This window comes from Pungitius pungitius, chromosome 11 (assembly GCF_949316345.1).
Source record: "Pungitius pungitius chromosome 11, fPunPun2.1, whole genome shotgun sequence".
Lineage (NCBI taxonomy): Eukaryota > Metazoa > Chordata > Actinopteri > Perciformes > Gasterosteidae > Pungitius > Pungitius pungitius.
The window spans coordinates 1445016-1469079 of NC_084910.1; the positions used below are offsets into that span (position 1 = coordinate 1445016).

A 24064-nucleotide genomic window follows, 5' to 3' on the forward strand; every position below is an offset into this window, starting at 1 on the left:
GGATCGTTTATCATGAAATCATTTGAATGCATCATTTATTATTATGAATCTTCATAGTAATAAGATTCCAAATCAAACATAGTGTCATTTAAAGAATCATGCTTTTATTGTTGGCTAATACCTTTATTAGATATGCCTCTCTGCATATGTTTGTCAGTACTGCGGCTCTATCCCACTGGGATGTTCTGAATTATTAATTATTTCTGTGTCTAGGAGCCCAGACATCTTCAGTTTCTGGCAGACCTTGAAGACAGCTCCATCTTCACTGTCATCACTGGCAAAAAACAGCACGGGGCACCGACAGACTATGAGTTCTGCATCAAGGTGAGTCTCAGATGACAGAAGTGAGATTTTTTTTTTTGTTGAAAAAATGATTGACGGCAGCTATGCAGAACCCTAATAGCAATGTGTTCTGGTTCGTTGCTGTAATTATTGGATATTTTTCTTTTATATGACCTAGAAAAGCAAACATGTAACGTGTTGTATGCTTTTCACCTGAGCTGCTTCCATCAGTTGACATGGTGGTGGTCTGTGCAGGTTGTAATAGGTGATGGTAATAATCATTACATTAAATGACATGTAATGTAATGATTATTTCTGTCCATTCGAAGCCCAATAAATGTCGAGGGGAGTTGAAGGAGTTGAGGATGCTGTGTGCGGAGGACGAACAAGGCAGGACCTGTTGGATGACCGCCTTCCGGCTCTTCAAGGTAACGTCATTGCAAAAAATATCAGACGTAGTTGTTGACAATTGTTAAACACACTCACTAAGAGTTTTAACAGTGGTGCTTTACCCTTATTTGTTGCAGTATGGGATTGTGTTGTACCAGAATTATAAGATTCCCCTACAAAGAAAAACACTACTTTCACACTTCTCAGCCCCTGTGGTAAGTTTAATACTTCATTTATAATGAAACCACTAATTCTACTTTGTTTTTGCATCCTCGTTTTGACTGTTGTGTTTGTCTGCCCCCCCCCCCCCCCCTCCCACAGCGGAGCGTGTCAGAGAACTCCCTGGTGGCGATGGACTTCTCAGGGCGGATAGGGAGGGTGATTGAGAACCCTGTGGAAGCTCAGAGCGCTGCCATGGAGGAGGGGCATGCGTGGAGGGTGAGAATGTTTTTCAAATTCTTTCCCATTATATTTGAGCGATTATAATACATTGTAGATTTTGGTCTTATTTGAGGTTAGGAAATCATTTTACGATACAGCAAATGATTCCTGCCCCCATCCATTGAGAATAAATGTAAGTATGGAGAATAATCAACGACACCATGAACTGATCCCTGTTGTTATGTCTGTCTGCTGCTTCTCTCTCAGAAGAGGAGTCAACGAATGAACGTATTAGGCTCCCACAGTCCTCTACACCACTCTTCACTCAGCTCGGGTAAACGCTAAATCATTTACAAAAATGTTGATCTTTGAAAAAAATTTGTTGCCATTTTGAAAGTATATACTTAAACTTTTCGGGGGGTTTTTTTTCTCCCCTGCAGTCATCCACATAGCTCAGCTGTGGTTCCACGGTAGGATAACCAGAGAAGAGTCTCATCGCATCATCCACCAGCAGGGACAAGTAGACGGGTGAGGAGGCAGAAGCATGAATAAAGCATTAATGAACCAGTTAAATGATTCCTATTTGTTGCCTTATTTCTTGATGTGTTCACACGATCTGATGAGCTGACTTGTCTGGTTGCACAGGTTGTTTCTGCTGAGAGTCAGTCAGAGTAACCCCAAGGCATTTGTGCTCACGCTGTGCCACCACCAGAAAATCAAAAATTTCCAGATACTACCGGTATGAATTTCTTAATGTTTAATTAGATTCTGTTGTTTATTTGATTAGACTCTTTGTGTTGAAGAGGTTTATAAAGTAGTAGTGGGTTGTCTTTAACCTTGACGTGTGTGTAGATAAAATGATTCCTGCTGTTCTCATTTACAGACCTCATTGTTGCATCTGTTAGCCCAATCACAGAAAGGCATTGTTTTTAATATCTTTGTCAGTCCCAGAGAACAAACCATATACATATACATTTTGTTCTTGAAAAAAGAAAGTTTATCTAAGAAGAAGAGAGTAATAATTGGTTATGAGATTTATTGCTGACAAGGCCCATAAATGCTCTTTGTTGTTTATTCTTTGGTTATTTTAAAAATGGGCCTGATGTTCTCTCCTTGGTTTTCTCTCTCTGCGTTTGGCTGCTCCCTCTCGCCTCAACCCTTTGACCACGGCAGTGCGAAGAGGACGGCCAAGTCTTCTTCAGCCTTGATGACGGCGCCACGAAGTTCACCGACCTGATTCAGCTGGTGGAGTTCTACCAGCTCAACAGAGGAGTACTGCCTTGTAAACTCAAACATCCGTGCACCTTTGTGGCCTTATGACATCTTCGGATCATCTGACCCCCACGACCCCTATGACTTGACCTGACTGCCTAAAACAAACAAAACAGCAAGACTCCTGTTTGATTTGTTTCCATCTTTACAACCAGCTGGGGAATTGAATGATGCTTTGTTGTCATTTCACATTGCCGTCAGTCCGTCAGTCACTGCTGACTTGTTGGAACCCTTTTGCATGGATGTTTGAGTCGGATGGACAAGGTTCCTTGGTCAAGAGAGATTGAGGAAATGAACACTGCCGTCTGTGTCAACGCGTAGTCTCACACAATCTTGCTAACCACAGTCATCAATAAGCTTGGTAACACGGTGACCCTCAAGGTTTTACTCACTGGGTTTTCTAGAGTGGACTTTCCCTTCAACTGGGCCATCAGCAGCACTTTTGTTCCGACCAGTCTTGTAGTTCTCTACGAGATCCAACTGGAGTCTCTTTCAAAACTCATCACGCGTCTTCAAAGCGTAGAGTCACTGTAGATTAAGAACTGATTGTCTCGGAGTTTTGCTCTCATCTAACTGGGAGCGGCCTTTGGCGGTGCGTGACTTCTCAGCGGTCTGAACTGGGAGATTGTGCTACCGCCCTCTAGTGTCATGGGCATGTAAGGACGTGTCATGGTTCACACGCAGAGACAGCGGTGCTTTTGGTTTGCAAACGTCAGAAGGTTGTCGAGTCAAAGTTAGCCTGGATGAAAAACAACAAAGGGAAAACATGAATCCATCGAAACAAAGTCTTAAGTAATCATCTGTTCTGTCCACCCTCACATACATGCATTTGCTCCCCTCACCATAAATGCTCCTTTGTCAATGATACTTTCATTGCAGTTATCTATTGCTGTCAAAAGACTCTTTAATAATATATATTTTTCAATATTTTGCATTCTGGATATTTGCAAGTCTTTATTATTCACCTATGCTATAATAGGTCATTCTGTACTTGTTATTATATGGCATGCTTCATAACCTTAAAGTATGTCCCATGTAGCTTCTACAGTAATTAATAAGCCATTTATCAAAAACCATGGTGTCATTCAGGGCGAAGTAACTAGTCATTAATGTAGAGTACGTTTGTAACCAGAAAGACAGTTCTGGTGATTGTAAAGTGAAATAAATAAACTATTTTGGGGAAATTATTAAATGCACCAAAATGCAGTAGTATACGTCAGGCGGAGGCATTACGGCACCCGTTGCAAAACATGGGTCATGCTCGTTGATTTGGTGGGAAACATCTGTCCTGGGTCTGGAGCCTCTTTTTACCTAGGTGTCACATGTCTACAAATTGCCTACTACTTATACCTGTTGGAAGTCAGGGAGATGCTGTCAGACGTGTTAGGAGCATGATTAAGTGTGCTCTGACTCAGTGATAGTAGACTCTGTGCATTGCATTCCTCTTAATGCTGCCTTTTTCTGCCTGGAAGTACTTCTAAAACTGCACGTCACGTCTTAATGAATTTAACCCGTCTACAGAAATAACCTACTGCTATAGCGTTGGAAAAATGTGTTAGAATGACAGCTGCCTCTCCTTTCCTTTTTTTTTTTCCTGCTGTTGAAAAAAGTGAAAATGTCAGTAGGGAGGCAGAAAAAACTGGAAATCTAGACTTCTGACTGCGATTGTACTCATTGCTAAAAGTGCTACGGGGCCTATTTTGATTATTTTAAACCTTTTTGACACCTGTTGATCATGTCTGACCGAATGGAACTCAATGAATAACACATGAAGGGCAAAACCCATCAATCTCAAATTCAGGGAAGACATACAGTAGGTAAATATCCAAAGTTAATGAAAGTTCTACCCGTGATGTTCATACTCACAGTCCAGCAATCCAAATCTTTAAAAGGTCACACAACGAATGCGTGTGTTTTCTTCTTCAAATTTGTGACTCCAAAACAATCCAAAACATTTTCTAAAACACTCCCTCTCAAAGAGGAAATAAAAAAAATGCCTTTTATTTAGTCCAGGCTTTGCCGGCAGCTCAGGTCACAAGCCAGCAGACACCTGGTTCTAAATCTGTTACCTGCACGTCTCTGTGACGCAACGTCACCAGCCGCGATTCAATGACCTGCAGGTGCAGAGGAGCCCGATTCTTTATCCAAGATGCAATCACTCAATCATTTCTTTACGTATTGTTGCAGCAAAATGTATTTATTTATCTGGATGTGACTGATTACTTGAAAATGTTACATGTCTTTTTCTCAGCGCGGTTCTGTTTTCCATTGTCTTTGCATCTATTGTTTTATTTTGGTTTTTCTTTTTTGGATTTAGTCACAAATAGTTTTTGTCTCCACAGATACGTGTCATGGGGTGATGTTTTGAAGCACACTGGCATCCAAAGTTTGACCATTGTCATTCCAAATGTGACAGCTGAAAGCCCCCCCTTTAATCAATGTTATTATTTCTCACAGATCAATAGACATTTTTAAGGAATTGGAATTCAGAATTCCAACCTCCCATCTTTAGTGTTTCTGAGTGTTTATTTCGTCACCCTTTTGTGTTGACCTAAAATAGGAAAAAATAATATTAATATTAAAGTAAAAGACTCACAAATGTGTCACGAAACCGGGTCGAGTAATTCTCAACTCTCTCATAATTCATTGTTCAAACATCCTGGCTTGATGAATGACATTAGATATAGAAAAAAAGCCCTCCTCACTTTTGAGGTTCATATTTTATGAGATTATGTTATTGAAGAAATGAATCCCCCCTGCCCCCATTCTCTCACACACACACACACACACACACACTTATGTCTTAATCATTCAAACCTTTTAAAACTGCAATAAACAGGGACATATGTGACAGAAACCATCCCAGAGCAGCATTGCTTCACCTCCATTCAGCAGAATAGGGAAACATAACTTAGGCTGTTGTCAGTTGCATGAATGTGGACTTTGATTGTATTGTGTAGAGATTCTGTCACTGATATTTGATACGTGAATGTTAGGGGGAATCAGGACTTTGACAATACATAGATGATTTTGTAGTTGCAGTCAAGTAACCTTCGGCTATTGAGACCTCACTGGAGTTCTGACACTAGCTGTCTCTTAAATCCAATCTGGCTGTCCCGTGTTATTGTGCTTTGTGGATTGACGTGAATGGTAGCAGATGTCAACAAGTAGCTTTCAGGGGGCGGGATGTGTACTTGTCATATCCACTCACTGTGAGTGCAGAAGACAGAGGCTGAAATTAAAATGCTGAAGACAATGCTGGGGATTTGGATATGAACCTTTTTACCCCTAACAGAAATGAATGTGAATGGGTTTGCTCAACTTTGCAGCAGGAATGGATCGAACCCAGTTAACAATCGCGCTCGTTCTGTTCTTTAGACGTTCAAACATGTCAATAAAATAAGTGACAGTAGAGCACAGTGTCCGTTATGGTACCATGTAATGTATAACCACAGGTGGTGCCTCGGATTACTTCTCATTTTCCGCACAAGCCAGACAAAGCTGCCCGTCACAGGGGCACGGTCACACTCCACTACAAAAACAGAAAACGACACCCTAAAGGTCAGCAATCATCAATTACTTAATTATCAATTTTTACAGTGATAATAAATCCCATCACACTTTCAGTTTACTTAAAAGTGAAGTTGCCCCAATCCTGCAACGATTGATTGAGTTATTATCATCTGGACTCATGTATTTTCATAAAGTCACCATGCAAGATAACAGGCTGTACAAATGAGTAAAGTGAAAAAATATATCTATGTATAAAAAATTAAGCTATTATGTATTTCAGGGAATACAAAAAAGTAAACAGTAACTAATTTCTTTTTGTTCAAGAGAGAGTTCTGGTATTAAAAAATGTGCTTTGCTTCAATCTGTAAATATTTGAATGGCTTAATTGTAACCTTTTCAGGTATTTTTGTACAAATAAGGGACTGATATATTATGTTTATTGTAATTAGATTAAAACATTAATACATTGATATTAAAAAGTGTTTTCTTTTTGGGGGAAACATATATATATATATATATATGTTTAAAATGTATGAAATAGATTCAAACCGCACTGTGTGTATATTGGTTGTTATAACTATAGTTTTGTAGATTCAGGCATCTCCAGAATCTAAAAAACGAAGTGCTTCTGTCCATTTTTCACTTTACTAACACTGTACTCTTTTCTTCCACTAGATGGTGCAATACCACAATTAATTTAAGGGCTGATTAAAATCGGTATAATGGCAATCAATGAAACGCCATATCGAACCAGTTAATTGTGGTGGAAGATTTTGCACAGACAATCGTAAAGTAAGAAACAAAGGCTCCGAGTCAAATATGTCTTTCTCCGTTTATTTCCTTGCAAGGGAAGAAAGGTCACAACAGCTACGTGCTCTGCAGACTGTCATGAACCAACTTCTTGACCACCTTGTTGAGTCTCTACAGCCAGGATACTCAGGACATCTAATCCATGTAAGACACATCAGTTCTTTGACCATGGACTCGCCCTCCTAACACTTGAAAACAAATACATACGACCTACTTTGTTTAGTCTCTAGAGCTCGGACGCTGAGGACATTTATCAGTGTGGAACACTTCGGCTCATACCATGGCCTTTCCATCTCAGCACTTGCAATTAATAAACTGGTTATACAAATGAAGCATTTAGAAGAGTTACATATATTTTTGCCATTACATAATCCAAGAAATTATTAATTATATACGAGGAAAGCAGTTTAATGTGAGGTCCAATAAAACCGCATTGATCCTCCTAAGAATTTAACGTTCGAGTGGTGTGTCACACCCTTAGGATTATAAGTCATGCAAAGATAATAGGGTTCCAAGACTTAAAGACAAAAACAAAGATAAGCATCTGTGAAGTTTCTGGTTGTGCAACAAAAATGAAACTATTGTGATCATTTATTTACCTTAATTGAAGAAATACATGTCATAGTAAGATACAGTAAAGGTTATAACATGTTTTCTCTTTCAATTCAATGAGAGTGTGTCAAAAATTGTTAATGTATATTGAGAGAAACTTTTCTAGTTAACAAGTTTTTTTAACTATAAAAATTAATTAAAGCTGCGAGCAGTCTTTCCTTTCTAAGCCACACCCTTTACAAACGACATTGGTCCATAACTTTAATGAAAAATGAGATACATTCGTCCAATAACTTTTGATTACATTGAGCCAATGAACATTTTGCTGAACACTGCTGAAGATTTTGTAAGAATTGGACCAAGCGACTAAGGAGTTTGCAAAAACGTGTTTTTCACAAAATTCAAAATGGCGGAAAAAATCGGAAGGTGCATTTGCATACTATGATTGACTTTTTTGTAGAGCACATCCAAGAGCACCTGTGTGCAAAGATTCAAGTAAATCGGTAAAAGTTGCCACTTACGGGGGCGCTAGAGAGCACTTTTTTTATCCCCTAATTGCAGGACTCCATGAATATCTAAATTTTCGCACTTCTGAAGCGCATGCAACAAGTCAAGAGGTTTTAAATATGATAAAGTCCTCATAAGTGCGATTGAAGTGGCAAAAAAATAATTCTTGGAAAAACAATAGGGCTTCGCCCGACTTTCAGTCGGCTCAGGCCCTGATCATCTTTCTTTATATTGCTTGCACTGTCTTGTCTACGTGTCACTCAGTCTGTAGTGGTGCTGAATGTACCTGGTGGTGCTGAATGTACCTGGTGGTGCTGAATGTACCTGGTGGTGCAGTGCCCTTTCATGGTGTGGCTACACAAAGTTTATGCCTTTTGGGAATGAGCTGTACTGATGCGTGATGACATCATCAAGTCAGGTTGTATGAAGCTGACTTAAAACTGTTCGCTTTCTCCACCTCAGCTCCAGTGGCGTAGACAGAGATGTGTGCCTGTTTTTTCTTTAAATCAGCTCCTTAGTTTTACTGAAGTTCTTGTACTTTGAACTCACTGAAGCCACATCATGTTAACGTACAGGTGTTTCCATCTGACTGTGGATCCGTTACCTCTGTATGCACACTGGTGCCAGGTATGCTAGATATCAAAGTACTACTTGTAATACAACTACTACTACTGATACCAATACTATTACTGTAAATTATATTATTACTGCAACTACTATTTACATTCCTGCTACCTCCTATACTACTATTACTAAGTTAATAATGTCTTTCTGAACTTTTTTCTGCTGCCTGCCTCCTGCTGTCAAGCATGTTTTTATTTTTATAATATAAATTGTTGATAGGATAATCTGAAGGGGGAAGAGAGGGAAGCTATCACCATGTGTATGCGTGCACGTTCACCTCATAGTTCTCTTTGAATATTATTCATGGATCCTTTCCCGATACATCCCCATTATTTCAATTCCATCTGTGATTGTGTGTTACATACTGCAGGTGTGTTATGAATTCACCCGTGTGTGTGTGTGTGTGTGTGTGTGTGTGTGTGTAAGCCCAGCTTCACAAGCTACTTGTGAGTCAATCAAATCTTGCATTGGCCATGAGCCTCGTTCCCATTGGCTGACCTAATGGGGGTGGGTGAGATGGGGGCGGTTAGTCGCAAGATAAAAGGAGCAAATGTCTCTTGTCCAGCTTACGCACACACACACACACACACACTCAACACGTGCCCGTCTGTCCGTTCGTTTGTGGGCGCTGAGCAAGAGGGAAAGATCCACTATCTGAAGCTCTCACTTTCAAATGTAAGTATGCGCACACCTACATGCACATACATGCAACCGTGTTTAATCCTATTTGAGATAAGGCTGAGGATAAAGGGCTCTGCTTCTCAACCAGGGAGACGCAGGGTTACACTTGTTGAATGAATGACAAGGTGTTGGCGCAGAACAAGGGTCAATGCTGGCGTGCTGTTCCATTTAGATTGGACCCATGTCAGAACATTGTAAAAGCACATTTGAACACAGTGTGTTAATGATTTATTGCATGACCACAACATTTTTATTCTTAGATGCATGGCATGTTCTTCGTTTGCACATATTCTAAACAGGCTTAAATGGTCCTTCATGTTATATATTTTGGTGTAATCAAGGATACCCCGAAAAGGCTATTAATCAGTAATTATCTCTATTGTAGTGTGAAAGAATGAGTTTATCACAATCTGTACAAATTTGACTTTTCCTGCAAGCCTTTGTGTTCATGTCAGTCTTTAACATGAAGGGAAACTAAGCTATGATCAGACTGGCTTAATGTGTTGTTAAGAGGGTCAAGGATTTTTACATACATCTAAATTGTGCGAGCTTAAAACAAACTGTGTCAAGGAGCATGGCTTAGGATGTGTGCGTTTGTCTAAACGTTGAGACCAAGTCTCGCGTTGTTTAGCAAGCAACTGTAAAACATCCAATATAGAACACCAGGAATGAACACACACATAAGAAAATTAAAGAAGTCGAAACGTGTTCCCCATACTCTCCTGGGGGGGGGGGGGGGGGGGGGGTTCCATGGGCGTTGTCGCTCCGTGAAAAGAGAGAACCACTCTAGGTAGCTGAAACTGAAGCAAGCAATAATATGAGTAATAATATAATATTGAGGCCTAGATAGGGGCGGTCAGTTGTTGAAAACATATCAATTCATTTGGAAAACATCTCTATGATTGTCGGACAATATTCCTTTTCTTTACATTGATTTAGTTAAATGAAATCCATACTAATGTTTTCTCGTAATTTAAACCTTGAGATTGTGTTTTTCACAATCAATGCATGCCAAAAAATTAAACTTCATGTTATCAATAGTAATTTTCACTATAACTGTGGTGAAAAAGTATAAATGTTAACTGGTATTCTCGAGTTTAAAGATCAAAAGAAGAACACAAAATAATTCTACTTTTTTGCAGATTCTGTATTTTGACATACCTAAACAGACTTTTGAGGAGTAACAATAGCTGAAAAAGAACAAGAAAATCCATCTAAACCATCAGCTCAGCTTCACCTAGTATACATTAACAAAAAAGCAGGACCTCATCGTGAAGGTGGTTAATTATTCATCCGTCATTACAAGCAGAAATCAAAGGTTGCACTGATTGTGAACCACTCTGCTGTACTGCAGTGGTACCATGGATGCTGCAGAGTTCCGGCGGAGAGGGAGGGAGATGGTGGACTACGTCGCCGACTACCTGGAGAACATTGAACAGCGTCCGGTTTACCCAGATGTGGAACCAGGGTATCTTCGTTCCTTGATTCCCACGGAGGCCCCACTGGAGCCTGATAACTATGATGACATCATGAAAGATGTGGAAAGGGTCATAATGCCAGGGGTAGGGTCACACTGCTTGTTGATTTGTTGATGTAAAGATTGACATTATGCTGCAACAACTCTTTTTCTGAATTCAGAATTGTAGGCTTTCCATTTTTTGCTGAAGGCAACAACTCACATTCATTATTGACGAACCAAGTCAAATGAATTAGTGTTGACACCCTATTGGCATGTTTTGTCTTTCTGTCCAGGTAACCCACTGGCAAAGTCCTCACTTTTTTGCCTACTTTCCAGCTGCTAGCTCTTACCCGGCCCTGTTGGCCGACATGCTATGTGGAGCCATTGGCTGCATTGGATTCTCCTGGGTAACAAACTATTGCTGTGTCTCTGCACATGATACTGTATTCACCTTATGTAGTTCATCTTTCTGCACGGGCTCGTGTTCTCAGGCTGCCAGCCCGGCCTGCACAGAGTTGGAGACGGTGATGTTAGATTGGCTGGGGAAGATGCTGAAGCTGCCAGAGCATTTCATAGCCGGGACTCATGGCCACGGAGGAGGTGTCATCCAGGTACATTTCTGATGTGGGATTGTATGCTTCTCTGTAGAAATGTTGTCTGGCAGTATATTTGGGTTGGACCAACTCTAACATTTCCACTCTTCTGTGGTTTTCAACAGGTGTGAAGTCAAAAGCTCACATTTTACAGGCTAACAGGAACCATGACCTAACATTGAGGGCCCCCCCGAAACAATGTCCAATAGCAATTATCTTGTATTCAATTTGTGGTATTTTTCTCTCCCTTGTTCACACCAGCTGAAAATTGGCAGCAAATTGCCTTTCCAATATGTCATCCGCAGGCAGACAGAGATGGCTTTGCAGGGATGGTTTTGTGTGGCAAAAGTGGCATTTGTTGAGTGTTTCACTGACTGAAACACAGAAGCAGCAGAAGAGGATGCTACCTATATTTATATATCTATATATATTTGTGCGTGTTCACAGGACGGAGGAGCATGAGATTGCACTCTGATGACAGATTGTTTCATGCCTCTTTTATTGTGACCACCCGAGTGTGAGAGTGTGTGTGTGTGCTCATCTGGCTCATTGTGTTTTTGTTTTGTCTTGCCACTCTCCTTTTTTAAGTGCAGCTTTCCAGCTCACTATGGCAACGAAGGGGGGTCTTCTCTCTGCAGCGGGGGTAATGAGTGTTGTGACAGCGAATTGCAAGACTATTATTTTAAACGTTAAAACAACACAAAGTGGAAATTGAATGTTTTCAAAAAGAACTTTCTAGTGACCTTAGATGTCCCTGCATATCCGTGAGTCACCGTTTTAACTATGAAGATTTGCAACAGGTTCCCAAGGTAAAGATTCTGCTTCCTTGCATTTCCGGTAATTGGTCGGTAATCTATTGAAGCTGTTGGACTGTAAATCAAGGCTTCCATATTCAGAGTCTATGATTAGGCAGACACATGTATTACATTAAGAAAAGAAGAAAGATGTACAGGAAGTACACTTTGAAACTATCCTTTTATCTGGTTCAGTTCCTGTGATGACTCTGAGCCACGGCCTTGTTAATCACAGAAATCTGATGGATGGATTGATTGATGGATCAATTATGTCTGGCCCTAACCCCTCTCTGATGTTATACTGCATGTGTATTCTGTCTCTTGATACATTTGTGCAAACTAATTTAAAGATCCGAGCATTTTATTGACTTGTTTGTGGTAATACCCCCGGATGCCTAAGAAGTCATGCTTCACTTCATTATTTTGCCTCAAACCATTTTCACCGCTGGCTGGGTGATGATAGATTTCTTCTGTAATGAGGATGTGCGGCTGTGGGTGCCACGACTTCTCATCAGAGGGAATATCAGCTCTGTGTGATTGCAAAAGGTTTGGGTTTAAATGTGTGAATCAACAGCAACGGATTGGATATCAGACATTTTTAAAAGTAGAAAGCACAACCAAATATATACACCATGCTCACCAATAGGAAGTCACATGGTAAGATGTTCATGCAATTAACTTTTGTGTTATTTTGCAATATTCTTTTCTTCCATTCCTTCTCAGCCCTTTGCCTGGATCTGATTTGCTGATCCACAAGTAAACACATAGTACTTTATATTTGACGGAAATGTAAATAGGGGTAACATTTAAATCGGTGAAGATGTGATCCTCCAACAGAGCACAGCCAGCGAGGCGACCCTGATGTCTTTGCTCGCTGCCCGCTGTAAAGCAGTGAGACGGGTTCAGGAGACAAACCCCGAAATACCAGAGGCCGAAGTCCTCTCCAAACTGGTGGCGTACGCCTCTGAGCAAGTAAGCAATCCAATTGATTTCATCATTTGACACACATTTCTGACTTAATTCATGATTGTTTAATAGAGACAGCAGATGATTATATTTGTCAGTCATTTTTTTGGAAAGTTATGCATAATTCATTCAACCCGTCGTGTTGATTTCTCCGAACAAGTTGTCCAGGTGAGCTAAGATCAGGAAAAGGTTCCTCAGTAACGTGGAACAGTTGTGCAGTGATTTAGTGTGATAGAGAGTCAGTCAGACAGGAGCTAGCTCTGCTCAGGTCTAATACCAGGCTGACTCTGTGATTGGGTTAGGAAGTTGCCCGAGGGCCTCAAAGACCTTCACCGGGCAAGCGGTGTGTTGTGCACCCAGTGCACATGTCTGTTGTTTCTGCTTGGTGATCTGTTGGACATGATCAGGGGAATCGCATGGAAGCTCTGATGTTGAGCAGGTGCAGGATTATCCCTACAAATAAAGTCGCCATATAAAAATGTTCACTATCCATTGATCACATTCTGTAGATGTCTACCTGTTTAGCAAAATGAAGACCACCCACCCGGTGATAAAACCACTTGCTCACATGGCGGTTTTCTAAAATGTTACACATGTTTCCCAAGGCTCATTCTTCAGTGGAGCGTGCGGCCCTGATTGGAGGAGTGATGATGAGGAAGGTTCCCACAGATAACACCTATGCCGTTGGAGGAGGCATGCTTAAAAAGATGCTGGAGGAGGACAAAGCGGCAGGACGAATCCCTTTCTACGTAAGAAAAGCAGAAACAAGCATCATATCATAAAGCTGATGAACGTACCACAAAAATCTACTGCATCTATAACATTATATAGGATTAATTTCTTAATTGTGTTACCAGCATCAACCGTTTGATACTCTTGCTTCAGATGTAAATATTACCACCTTTTGCACAAATACAATGATGCAATTTGTTTCACACCGCTCAAACATCCCATGGCTTCTGCTGAAGGATAACGTTGTTTGTGATGTCTATCTGGTTAAGGACAATAACCCCCGTCTCAGGTGGACCCATATGTCACTATCAGTGAACGATATCCAGGAGGCTGCAATGGTGCAGCGGATTTGAATCATCTGTGTGTATTGAATGTGACTCTCAGGTCTACGTTTGAATGAACAAAGTATATCTCTGTTTATGAGACAAACTAGGTGCATGATGTGAATTTGTATTTCATTTTTTTTAAACCCTTAAAGGTGTGAATGATTTGTATGTTGGTGTCTTTCAGTTCTGTGCGACTCTTGGTACCACCTCATCCTGTGCTTTTGATCACATCACCGAGCTGGGGCCCATATGTGAGTCACACACACTTGATCTTTTTGGTTTTGCAACAGGAAAAGTATTGTCACACCCTATTAGGCTGTTTTAGCTTTACAACAGACACTTTGATGTGAGAGGAGCCTGGATGTTTGGGAGAGAAATCCAAATCAAGAGGGTGTCCTCTAACCAATAATATGGCATAATGTGTGTGTACATTCTGAAACAAATATGTGTTTCTGGAGCTCTAATATTTAGCACCCTATTTACTTACCTCAGTATTAACAATATCCAATAATTCCTAATGTGTTTTTGTGTTATGACAATATGTGTTTTTAGAAATGCATGTTAAAAACCTCCCTGTTTTGTGTCTATTTCAGGTAATGAGGAAAATTTGTGGATGCACATCGATGCAGCATATGCAGGGAGTGCATTCATCTGTCCTGAATTTAGGCCTTTGCTGAATGGCATTGAGGTGTGTAAAAACATTCATGTTCGTATAGTTTGTGGACACTATAACATCTGACAGAGTATTGACAGCGTCGGATTTGAACCTTGACCATTCCAACATGTGTAGGACAGATTTAACGTAATTTAAGTGGCGTCAAAAAGTTTGCATCCACCTCCAAAGACGCATTGATGCTTCTGAATGACGAGCAAACCTTTTTCTGTTTAATTGGGCGTGAAATATCTCTAATAGCATCTATGACAGTAAACGCTAACTGCATACTGATGATATCCAGTTGCTTTATTTCTATTTGAAAATGGCATAACGTTAATGTCAAGGAGGAAGCATGCAAGAGCGAGTAATATCCCAAACGATTGCCAGAAGCGCAGCAGCATCAATCTGCCTTTTGAGGCTGGCGAAGCAGCTGTTGCTCCCGGAGCTGTGCACAGACGCAGAGATAAGGACAGAGTCATTTCCTGAGGCAGCGTAGGACCTTTATATATATATATATATATATATATATATATATATATCACTGTTCATTAGACACACAATGTTGGTGCAAAGACAGAGGAAGCAGACTTGACTGTAAAATGACCAACAGTTGTTTCATCTAAACTCGGGTAGATAAACATTTTGCTCCCATAATTTTGCAGTTTTTCCAATTTGAAGTGTCTTTTAATGCAATGGAAATCTGACTTTTAGGATCATTCATCCAGAAAGTGGATTATTAAATTAAAATTTAGAAAATATAAAAAGAATAGGACATGCATTACAAGAAGGTTCCCACTACTTTGGGACGGCAGCACAGCCCTGCTAAGGACTTGGTTGCTAGGATACGGGTGATGGGCAAGCAGGCAACCAGCCCCCCCTTTAAATCAGTCAGCATGGCAACTGTCAGCCAGGAGTCTGTCTCCCATTGTCTCTCCATGCTTTGTTATTGCATTTATGAGATAGAGAAAAAGGATATTACAAGAGATAGCTCACAAACAGATGAAAAACGGATTGGAAGAGGTTTCCCTTTGAAATAACCCTGCCAGTAAGGGTTATTTTCCTTGTGCTCTTTGAGCTGTTGGCTGGATATCCCTCTTTTGCATTTCAAATAAATTGTGCCGGCCTTAATCTAGATAATGGTCTTGGTGAAAAGGTTGTCTCTGAGTCAGTAAAGGTAAATTAACATATATTATTCCGTAGGTATTGGCCAAAATGCATTTTGTGCTGATGTAATAATTTTACCATTTAAAACATTTATTATAACACATCGGATTTTGCCAAAAATATAAAGCAGGATATGGATACTTGACTGACTGATGTTTTCTGATCATTTTGTTGTATGAGGCCTTTCCTTCCAGAGAGACTAATACACAATGTTTCTTTGTTGTTTCTTTTAAAGTTTGCTGACTCTTTTAACTTCAACCCCCACAAGTGGCTTTTAATCAACTTTGACTGCTCTACAATGTGGTAAGTTGTGTATGGTTATACTCTGTGCAAAGCAGAGGTTTCAGTGCAAATAAGTTGACTTACGAAAAAAAAATCAAAATATACTGCTCGAAAGAATTATACACACTAACTAAAGTGTGTGGCTGCTCAAAATATTCTTTAAAAGGTTTAAGCAACATTCTTGATATGGTACATCTTTCATTGCTAATGGGTAACAGCACTTAGGGTACTATTTATCTTCTGATAGGAACAACAAACTTTCTGTTCACAAGACTCGTATGGATATGATGAATTACAAATTCATTCATTTAAAAAATCTATTATATTTACAGTTTTGTCATTTAATAAATTGACCTCAGAGGTTTCCATGGTCCCATAAAGTAACAATGAGTGGTCCATTTAAACCTGACATCAATCTACACTACATTCATTAGCTCAGTAAACAGAGCTACGCCTCCCAGATGCCCCTTTCGTCAGCAGCAAACAAAACCAGAGATGCTTTGCAAAAGGACGTGTTTCAAACCTCAACATGTGCTCAAGGGAAAATCACCTCCCCCTCGCTCAGTTTATTGCAATTCCATTTTTACGCAAACATAATCATCAAAACTCAATTTTTTGAATTTTCTTTTGAATTTGTAAGTGGTTAAATATGGTGTTATAATTATTGTTGTCACAGTATTTGCATTCTGTGCAATGAGCATATGTGCAAAGTTGAATCTGAAGTAATCAACAGGGTGAAGAAGAGGCAGGACATCATTGGAGCCTTCAAGGTGGAACCCCTCTACCTGAAACACGAGAACCAGGAGTCAGGTAGTTATTTAAATGAAAGAACTTAAATCCATGGTTCTGTGTTGGTTGAATCTGTGGTCTACTGCATTGCATAATTTCAAAAAGGAAAAGTTGTGACCATGTTTATTTTTCCCAATGTGAGGATGGTGTTCAGTTCATTTGAGCCACATTCACACACATCAGATTCAACAATGATCACTGGAGGTGCCTAAATGCAGTGCAGCCTAAACCTGATGAACACAGGAAAAAACTAAACTAAACTAGACAGGTGTTGTCAGTGTTTGGGACAAGCAACGTGAGTTAAGAGCTCGGAAGGCAGGAGATTTTCAAATGTTCAAACAACATTTTGGGAATGCAATCTGTCAACATGGTTTGCAGTTACTGAAAAGTGTAAGTTTGTGTGTTTCAGTCATTTCTGTATGTAGAAGAGCTCATTTCAGGTATTTGCCACTGATTAGCTGCTGGCTGTTGAAAACTAATGTTAGCGTTTGCAGATGCTGACATGATGCTTCAGAACATTGTCACTATGTTGAGGTTCATACATTAGAAGACAGCTGTCCTCCAACGTCCACCCACCTCTGGGTTTGCAGCCTTCGACCTGCTCTTGGAGCTCTGGCTCTCTTTGCCTCTTCAGCCGCGATAAAGCGCCCTTATTTTTACTAACAAAATAATTATCATCAATATATAATAATAACAATAAATAATAATAAAGAAAATAATAGCCATTATGTTTATTTAACATAATAAGAATCTTTTAAATTATATACATTTTCATTTTTATTTTTATTTTAAATGCCGAGTTGCTGCTCTCTAGCCAGTTGTTAGTGTCCGTTAGCATTATAGCTACCTGGAAATTGGCATTTAGCAGCCTGTTGTCAAGCAGAGGCAGAACAGAGACGGGTCTTCCTGCAAGGCAGACTGGATAGATGCTCTTCTACATGAACAGATTTGGCAACTGGGGACAGATTCTGTACTGGCACAGCCCATCAACATCATGAAAATCCTAAAGATCAATCATCAGAATGAAGATGATGCTTAATTGAGCTTAGAAAATATGTCTCTGTGCCTGTATGTAAATGCATCCATGTCTCCTGTAACTGTGTATGCTGGTGCATGTGTGCAGCTGGGCTCAGAGCTGCACTCTAATTTGTCTGACAGACACGCGGACAGAGAGAGGAAGACAAACCGCTACCTCCCACCGCACTGAGGCACCTTGCAAAAGCTCAAACATTGTGGGCTATTCAGTCTAATTAGTGGTTGTTAGCAGCAGCTAACCCAGGCCCCATTCTGCATAGATGAGATATCTGCAGTGAGAGCAGGGAGATGCTGTACAGGTGGTGGGCGTAATGACAGCAAAACACCTGCACCGTGGACGGAAATCCCAAATACAAAATAGCTTTAAAAATGCACATGACATGTTATGACGTAAATCATTTTCAATGTCAGAGCCTTGTGTTATCAGGAGAAATTGGTGTATGATAATGCAATGAGGAGAATGCAGACTGAACCTAGAATAACTTGAAAAATAAGCAGAAGCAAAGTTTCTGATGTCAATCAATTTTGGGAACTTTTTCTTCTTTCAATAGGGCTGGTCACAGATTATAGGGTAAGATGAATCAATGTTTCAATTTATTTTTTATTATTTATTTTTTTAATAATCCTAGTTTAGCAAAACTGCTAACACTCTCCTCTTTCCTAAAAGCATTGGCAGATTCCACTGGGAAGAAGATTTCGCTCACTGAAGATGTGGTTTGTCTTCCGTTTGTATGGACTCCAAGGCCTGCAGACTCATATACGCAAGGTAGGAGACCAAGTGAACCCTCTCCATCTATGGTAACATGACTGCAAAACTATGGTAATATTGTACGTCTCGAACCATCCTAAAGTCCTAACAATAAAATTGCTACATTAGCAATGGAAGTCACATATTTGGTTCTTATGGTTAATTCCCATCCCCCCCCCCCCTCCCCCCTCCCTTCCACGTCCCGACCCACCTAATCCTTCTCAGCACTACTGGCCTTATCGCTGCCCCATCAGCATTTCCTGTCAGTCATATATGTCTGGTATGCGTCAACATTTCTCAACATTTCTTCTCCAATGGCCATCTTACCCCTTCATGCCCGTCTCTCATCCTCATATTCCTCTTCCTCCCTCCAGTCTGCTCTGTCAATCAAATGAGTCTGTTTTGTGTTTACTCTCCGATTTAAGCAGCAGCAGAACAGCAGTGATCCCTGAAGCCATAACCAATGACACAAAACCATTGAGTTTTACACTGTACATCCGCCCCCAAGATTAGATTAAACAGTTTCCGCCATTCTGCTGTTTTATGCTGCTAAAACTTGTCTGAATGGAAATGCACCCTGTGTGACGTACCGATAGTTCCATCTTCCCAAGAAGAAATTTAGTTTTATTGTGATCATATGTAGTGATGCACATTTAGTGTTTGCAATGCATTGAATATAAGGGCGGGCAATTTAATCATAATAGATAAATGTGTTGGTATAAGTTTGTTGGATCTCATGTTGACGTTTGAAAATGACTTACACATCCCTGGAACAGATTGTGAAGCACAGTGATCCCATTTTCAGAACTGAACTAGGAATTCTTTATTTTGATGTGTTATAAACCTCAACATATTGATATGAAGTCTTCTGTTATGAGCAGTTGGAGATGGTCACATCACACACTCTAGAGAGGTGCAGACTGAATCAGCTTGTTGCACTTGCCCATGTGGACAGTACAGCGCTGCCATCTAGTGAGAGCCCCTGATACTAACTGTTTTTTGTGATGGCTTACTTACAAGAAATGTTTTGTAATGCTGTATCCAACCAATTAATTGAATATATACCCCCTCGCCCTTTCACTTGCTGTGAAATTTACAAAGCAGTTTCATTAACCTGAATGAGCACCAATCTCAGGTCTCAAGACTCATAACGTTCTCTCATCCAAGCACACATTATCTCATGTTTTCACTTTGCAGCAAGTGGTCCTGGCCAAAGAATTTGAGAGTCTTGTTCGAGCAGACAAGAGGTTTGAGATCTGTGCCGAGGTGGTCATGGGGCTGGTGTGCTTCAGGCTCAAGGTAACAATGTCCAACAACTGACCACGGAGATGTGATGCTTTTTGTTAAACTCAAGGCCTACACCAAAATCCTAGCTATTGTAAATCTGAACAATTCTTTTCTCTCAGGGCTCCAATGAATTGAACGAGCTCTTGCTAAAAAGGATCACCGAGAGCAGAGCCATCCACCTGGTGCCTTGTCAGCTCTCCGGCCTCTTTGTCCTACGCTTTGCCATCTGCTCACGCACCACTGACTCGGGCCACATCCAACACGCATGGCGGCAAATCACACAGCTGTCCAGTGAGCTTTTGCAAAGTGATCATTGACCAAAAGGCTGGAAAGGGGCTGTCCACCAGCATGTCAAAAGACCGCCCAACGTGAGGACGAAAGATTTCCTGTTGCATATTTCTGTCTGCTGCCATGCTATCTAGTCCAGTGAGCAGTGATCACTATCCTGTTGATACATGTGAAAATAACGCCTTACAAAAATCAACAAAGCAAATGTGTACGTAAGGAAAGAAAATTATTTTACATTTTCTATTTGCAACTTCTCCACTATTGACCGCTTTTATCTTTCACTGTCTTTGTGCTTGCATCATTCCGCCGTGAGCCTCTGTCTATGCCGCTTCCGTGTCTTCACGTCCAACATGGGTTGGTTTATTGTAAATGCGTTGTACATTGATTGTCTAAATGGATTTATAAGTCAACAGGTGCTGTCACAGAATTAGCTTTTAAATGTTCATGATTTATCATCAAGCTTTAAATGAAGCCTTAGAAATGAGGGAGTTGTTATAGATTTACAAAGGTTACTTTATGACAATATAATTGTTCCTAGGCTATGGCTTCATGAGTTTTTGAAAGTAAGGAATTCAAACATTGCTCCTAAGAATCAGGAAAACCCCTTTTCACAAATGCTTTCATATCTGACCCGATTAGCTAAATTAGTTGTGGTTAAAATGGCAGGCAGCGGCCGACTATATATTTGTATACTGATTTTCTATCAATACATTTAGTGTTTTATTGATTTAAGTGCCATATGTTTGGCATAGTTATATTGTGCTTCATTCAGATAGAAACAAATGATCAAGTAGTTGAGTAAGTAGTGCATATATTTGATATGTCCGGTGTATAACAAATTAAAGCCCCAAGATGCACCACTATTTGTCCATCATGACAGATGTCAAACCTTGTTGTGAATTCATATGATTGTATCAAATTGTGCTCATGTTGCTGAGCAAGGTGTTTTCTCGTTGAGTTGCCTGTGACTTGCAACGGTGAGGGTTTATTTGAATAAAGTCTTCAGTGGTCATGGTTCATCATCTATAAATTAGAATTCATCAGGCTCCCAACAAAAGATTAATAGACGGCTTCAAAGTTTCAAGAGCAGTGATGACAGTATGAAATACGTCTATCTGGACTGTTGAAACCTCTGCACAGCAATGGCTCAAACATAGGAGAAATTATATATAACATAATATAGGACTAATATCATATAGCATAATATAGGACTAATATCATGTAACATAATATAGGACTAATATAACAAACATAGTATCATAGTTCTAATTTCATATAACATAACAATATAGCTGACAACTAATATAGCAGACATGGCATCACACTTATTATTTCTAATATTATATAACATAATATCGAAGAACTAATATAATAATATATATAATTTAACTAGGGCCGGTAATTTAGCACGTTAATTACGATTAATTACAATGTAAATTAAGATGAATTAATTACACAAAAAATAACACAATTTTTACGCATTTTTACACTTATTTTTTGCACCGCGGAACGTTTCTCACTGGATGAGTTTCGGAGGACCGATTATACTGGAGCACCAACTAGCGTCCATGACTTCAGACAACAACAAACTACAGTGAACATGAACGAAGAAGCTGACGAGACCGTGTCGGGTGGCCCCGTGAATGGGAAATCTTATTATAACAAACACACGGATGGAAGCGTCGATAAGAGCGTGGTTGTGTGTAAGCTGTGCAACAAGGAATTCACATCGAGCCTCAAGTATCACCTCAACGCAACACAATTAGCAGCTAGCGTGGACGTACAAGGACCCACACCCAACCCACACTGCACCAGATGACTGCTTTAAGGACCAGGGTAACTAAGACCACGTCTGAAAAAATAACCAATGTTCTGAATGTACTTGAAAGTATTGGTCTACTTAAAAAAACATTTACAGAAGGTCTACTTACCTATAGGCTACCTGAATTTCTGAAAGTACTATATTTCTAAATATGCTATTTATACACTTGTCTGTGTGAGGCACCTTTATGTGGTAACACAATTGGGATTTTATATAGCCAATATATTATAATAGTTGAGAGCATTCCTAAGAATCGCAGCTTTTATTGTGTTGTACAGCATTGATTGGGGGGGGGGGAAACCAGGTAAAGCGGAACCAAAGTGCGAGTGGGGTTGCATTGCGCCGCCTAGAGGGACGGACGCCTTTCTTTTGTCTCATATTGAAGTTGGGATCTAAAGATGGCGGTTCGCTCGTTCTCTCGCTGACAACGTGCTTCTGTTTTCCAGGTTCGTTCTCAGTGAAAAAGAACAAGAACTGTTTCCTCCCGGGGTGTATGAGGTGTGTTGTAGCTGTGGCGGGTTGGTAGTTGGGTGTTTGGTGGGTGGAGAGGGCGTGTGTCCACTATGGCGCGCGCGGTTGCTCAGCATGAGCGTATCGATACTCTGAGTGTTTGGGTCGGTGCATTGGTGTCCTCACCCCCCAGCGGTGACTTATTTAGAGTTTGTGAATATCCTGACATGTCGTGAATCTGTTGTAAATGTTGAGAAAAGAGAGATGTTAAAACGTAGAATAGATAATATTAAGGTTACAGAAGAACAGTTTCCCTATGTGTATTATTTATGTTGTGACTGTAGTCATTTAAATATTCCTAAAGTGTTTGAATCACATAATTGCCTTAGAGAGACTATGCATTTCTGAAGTTTAACAGAAAACAAATAACTAAATATAGATAACTATATAGCTTTAAGAATGACTTATCCTTGTGATATTATTGCATTTATTATTGCACTTTAAGAAAGGGACATTTATTTCTGTTAAGACAGTATTTTGAGGATGTAAGTTTTGAAGATGAACACTTAAGTGTAGAAAACTTTATTGACATGTTAAACTGACATTAACAAATATGTCTGAAATATGTTTACCTTAGGGAATGTTACTGTTTGATATTATGACTTGATGTATTGTAATAAAGATATTGAAGTTGGGATCTGTCCTTACATATATTTTTTAATAATAATTTTTTACCTATTTAATTGGTTGAACAAAAATAAAAATCCATGTGAAAAAAATTACTTCTCACTGTTCTCAGGTCAAATATTTATGCAATTAAAATGTGATTCATTTTAATTAATTAATTACAAAGCCTCTAATTAATTATATTATTTTTTTAATCGAGTCCCGGCCCTAATATATATATATATATATATTATATATATATATATATATATAATATATATATATTATATTATATTATATATATATATATATATATATATATATATAATATATATATATTATATTATATTATATATATTTAATATATATATATATATAATATATATATATATATTATATTATATATATTTACCGTACATATATATTTTTTATAATAATTTTTTACCTATTATTTAAAAAAATCTTTTTTTTTCTTGACCCTACATATTTTGACTTTTTTCACAATTTTTTTTTCCAATGACATGACTGGAATGATCTTAGATGGCGCAACCTACACGTCCCTGTCACTAATGCCAAATGCCCCAAATTTCTGTACTTTAAACCTTATCTGGGTTCAACCCTCAAGGGACATGGTGGCTCTTTCTAAATCCTTTTTTAGTTTTGGGTAACAGACATTTATAAAAAATCATAATGGGATATTGCCCCAGAGACGGATTGGTGCATCTTGGAGGATCAACCATGCTATTCATCCTTCCTGCATTGGTAAAGGCACAAGTGAGTTGAATTTGAATGTACCCAGTGAGCACAAGACGTTATTTCAACGTTGACATATGGTTGAAATTGGGTTGAAATGAGGTCTGAACGTTAGTTGAAAACACGTAACTCTGATCACATCTGTAACGCGCATGCGCAAGTTCTTTGACGCTTGCAGAGCTTCCACCGGGAGCAGAGCGACGTGAGCGGGCTGATACAACCACGGCTACCGGCCCCAATACT

At 39.5% G+C, this 24064-nt stretch overlaps 2 protein-coding genes across 4 annotated transcripts in view; both read left to right on the forward strand.

Moving 5' to 3' along the window:
• Positions 1-6308, forward strand: part of grb10b (growth factor receptor-bound protein 10b) — a 47899-nt gene extending 41591 nt beyond the window's left edge. For 2 of the 3 annotated variants that reach the window (XM_037453908.2, XM_037453910.2), the window contains 8 exons: positions 214-324; positions 612-710; positions 810-887; positions 994-1110; positions 1321-1387; positions 1494-1581; positions 1699-1792; positions 2227-6308. In XM_037453908.2, the coding sequence (XP_037309805.2) occupies positions 214-324; positions 612-710; positions 810-887; positions 994-1110; positions 1321-1387; positions 1494-1581; positions 1699-1792; positions 2227-2373 (801 nt within the window). In that variant the 3' untranslated portion in view covers positions 2374-6308. The remainder of the gene's footprint in view (positions 1-213; positions 325-611; positions 711-809; positions 888-993; positions 1111-1320; positions 1388-1493; positions 1582-1698; positions 1793-2226) is intronic. The other variant, XM_037453909.2, reaches the window with a different exon arrangement.
• Positions 6309-8888: 2580 nt separating this feature from the next.
• Positions 8889-21138, forward strand: ddc (dopa decarboxylase). Its single transcript, XM_037454849.2, has 14 exons — positions 8889-9006; positions 10367-10574; positions 10765-10878; positions 10963-11082; positions 12696-12830; positions 13430-13573; positions 14067-14133; positions 14476-14570; positions 15937-16004; positions 16717-16793; positions 18359-18378; positions 18475-18573; positions 19753-19854; positions 19962-21138. The coding sequence occupies exons 2-14, from the start codon at positions 10374-10376 to the stop codon at positions 20157-20159; spliced, it is 1440 nt and encodes a 479-aa protein (XP_037310746.2). The 5' UTR covers positions 8889-9006; positions 10367-10373; the 3' UTR covers positions 20160-21138.
• The last annotated feature ends 2926 nt before the right edge of the window (positions 21139-24064 follow it).

Bases quoted from the DNA above. Each gene is read 5' to 3' on its own strand.
- ddc (XM_037454849.2), top strand. From the start codon at position 10,374: ATGGATGCTGCAGAGTTCCGGCGGAGAGGGAGGGAGATGGTGGACTAC. The intron at 10,575-10,764 runs GTAGGGTCACAC...CTTTCTGTCCAG, and splicing joins AAAGGGTCATAATGCCAGGG to GTAACCCACTGGCAAAGTCC. The intron at 19,855-19,961 runs GTAACAATGTCC...CTTTTCTCTCAG, and splicing joins TGGTGTGCTTCAGGCTCAAG to GGCTCCAATGAATTGAACGA.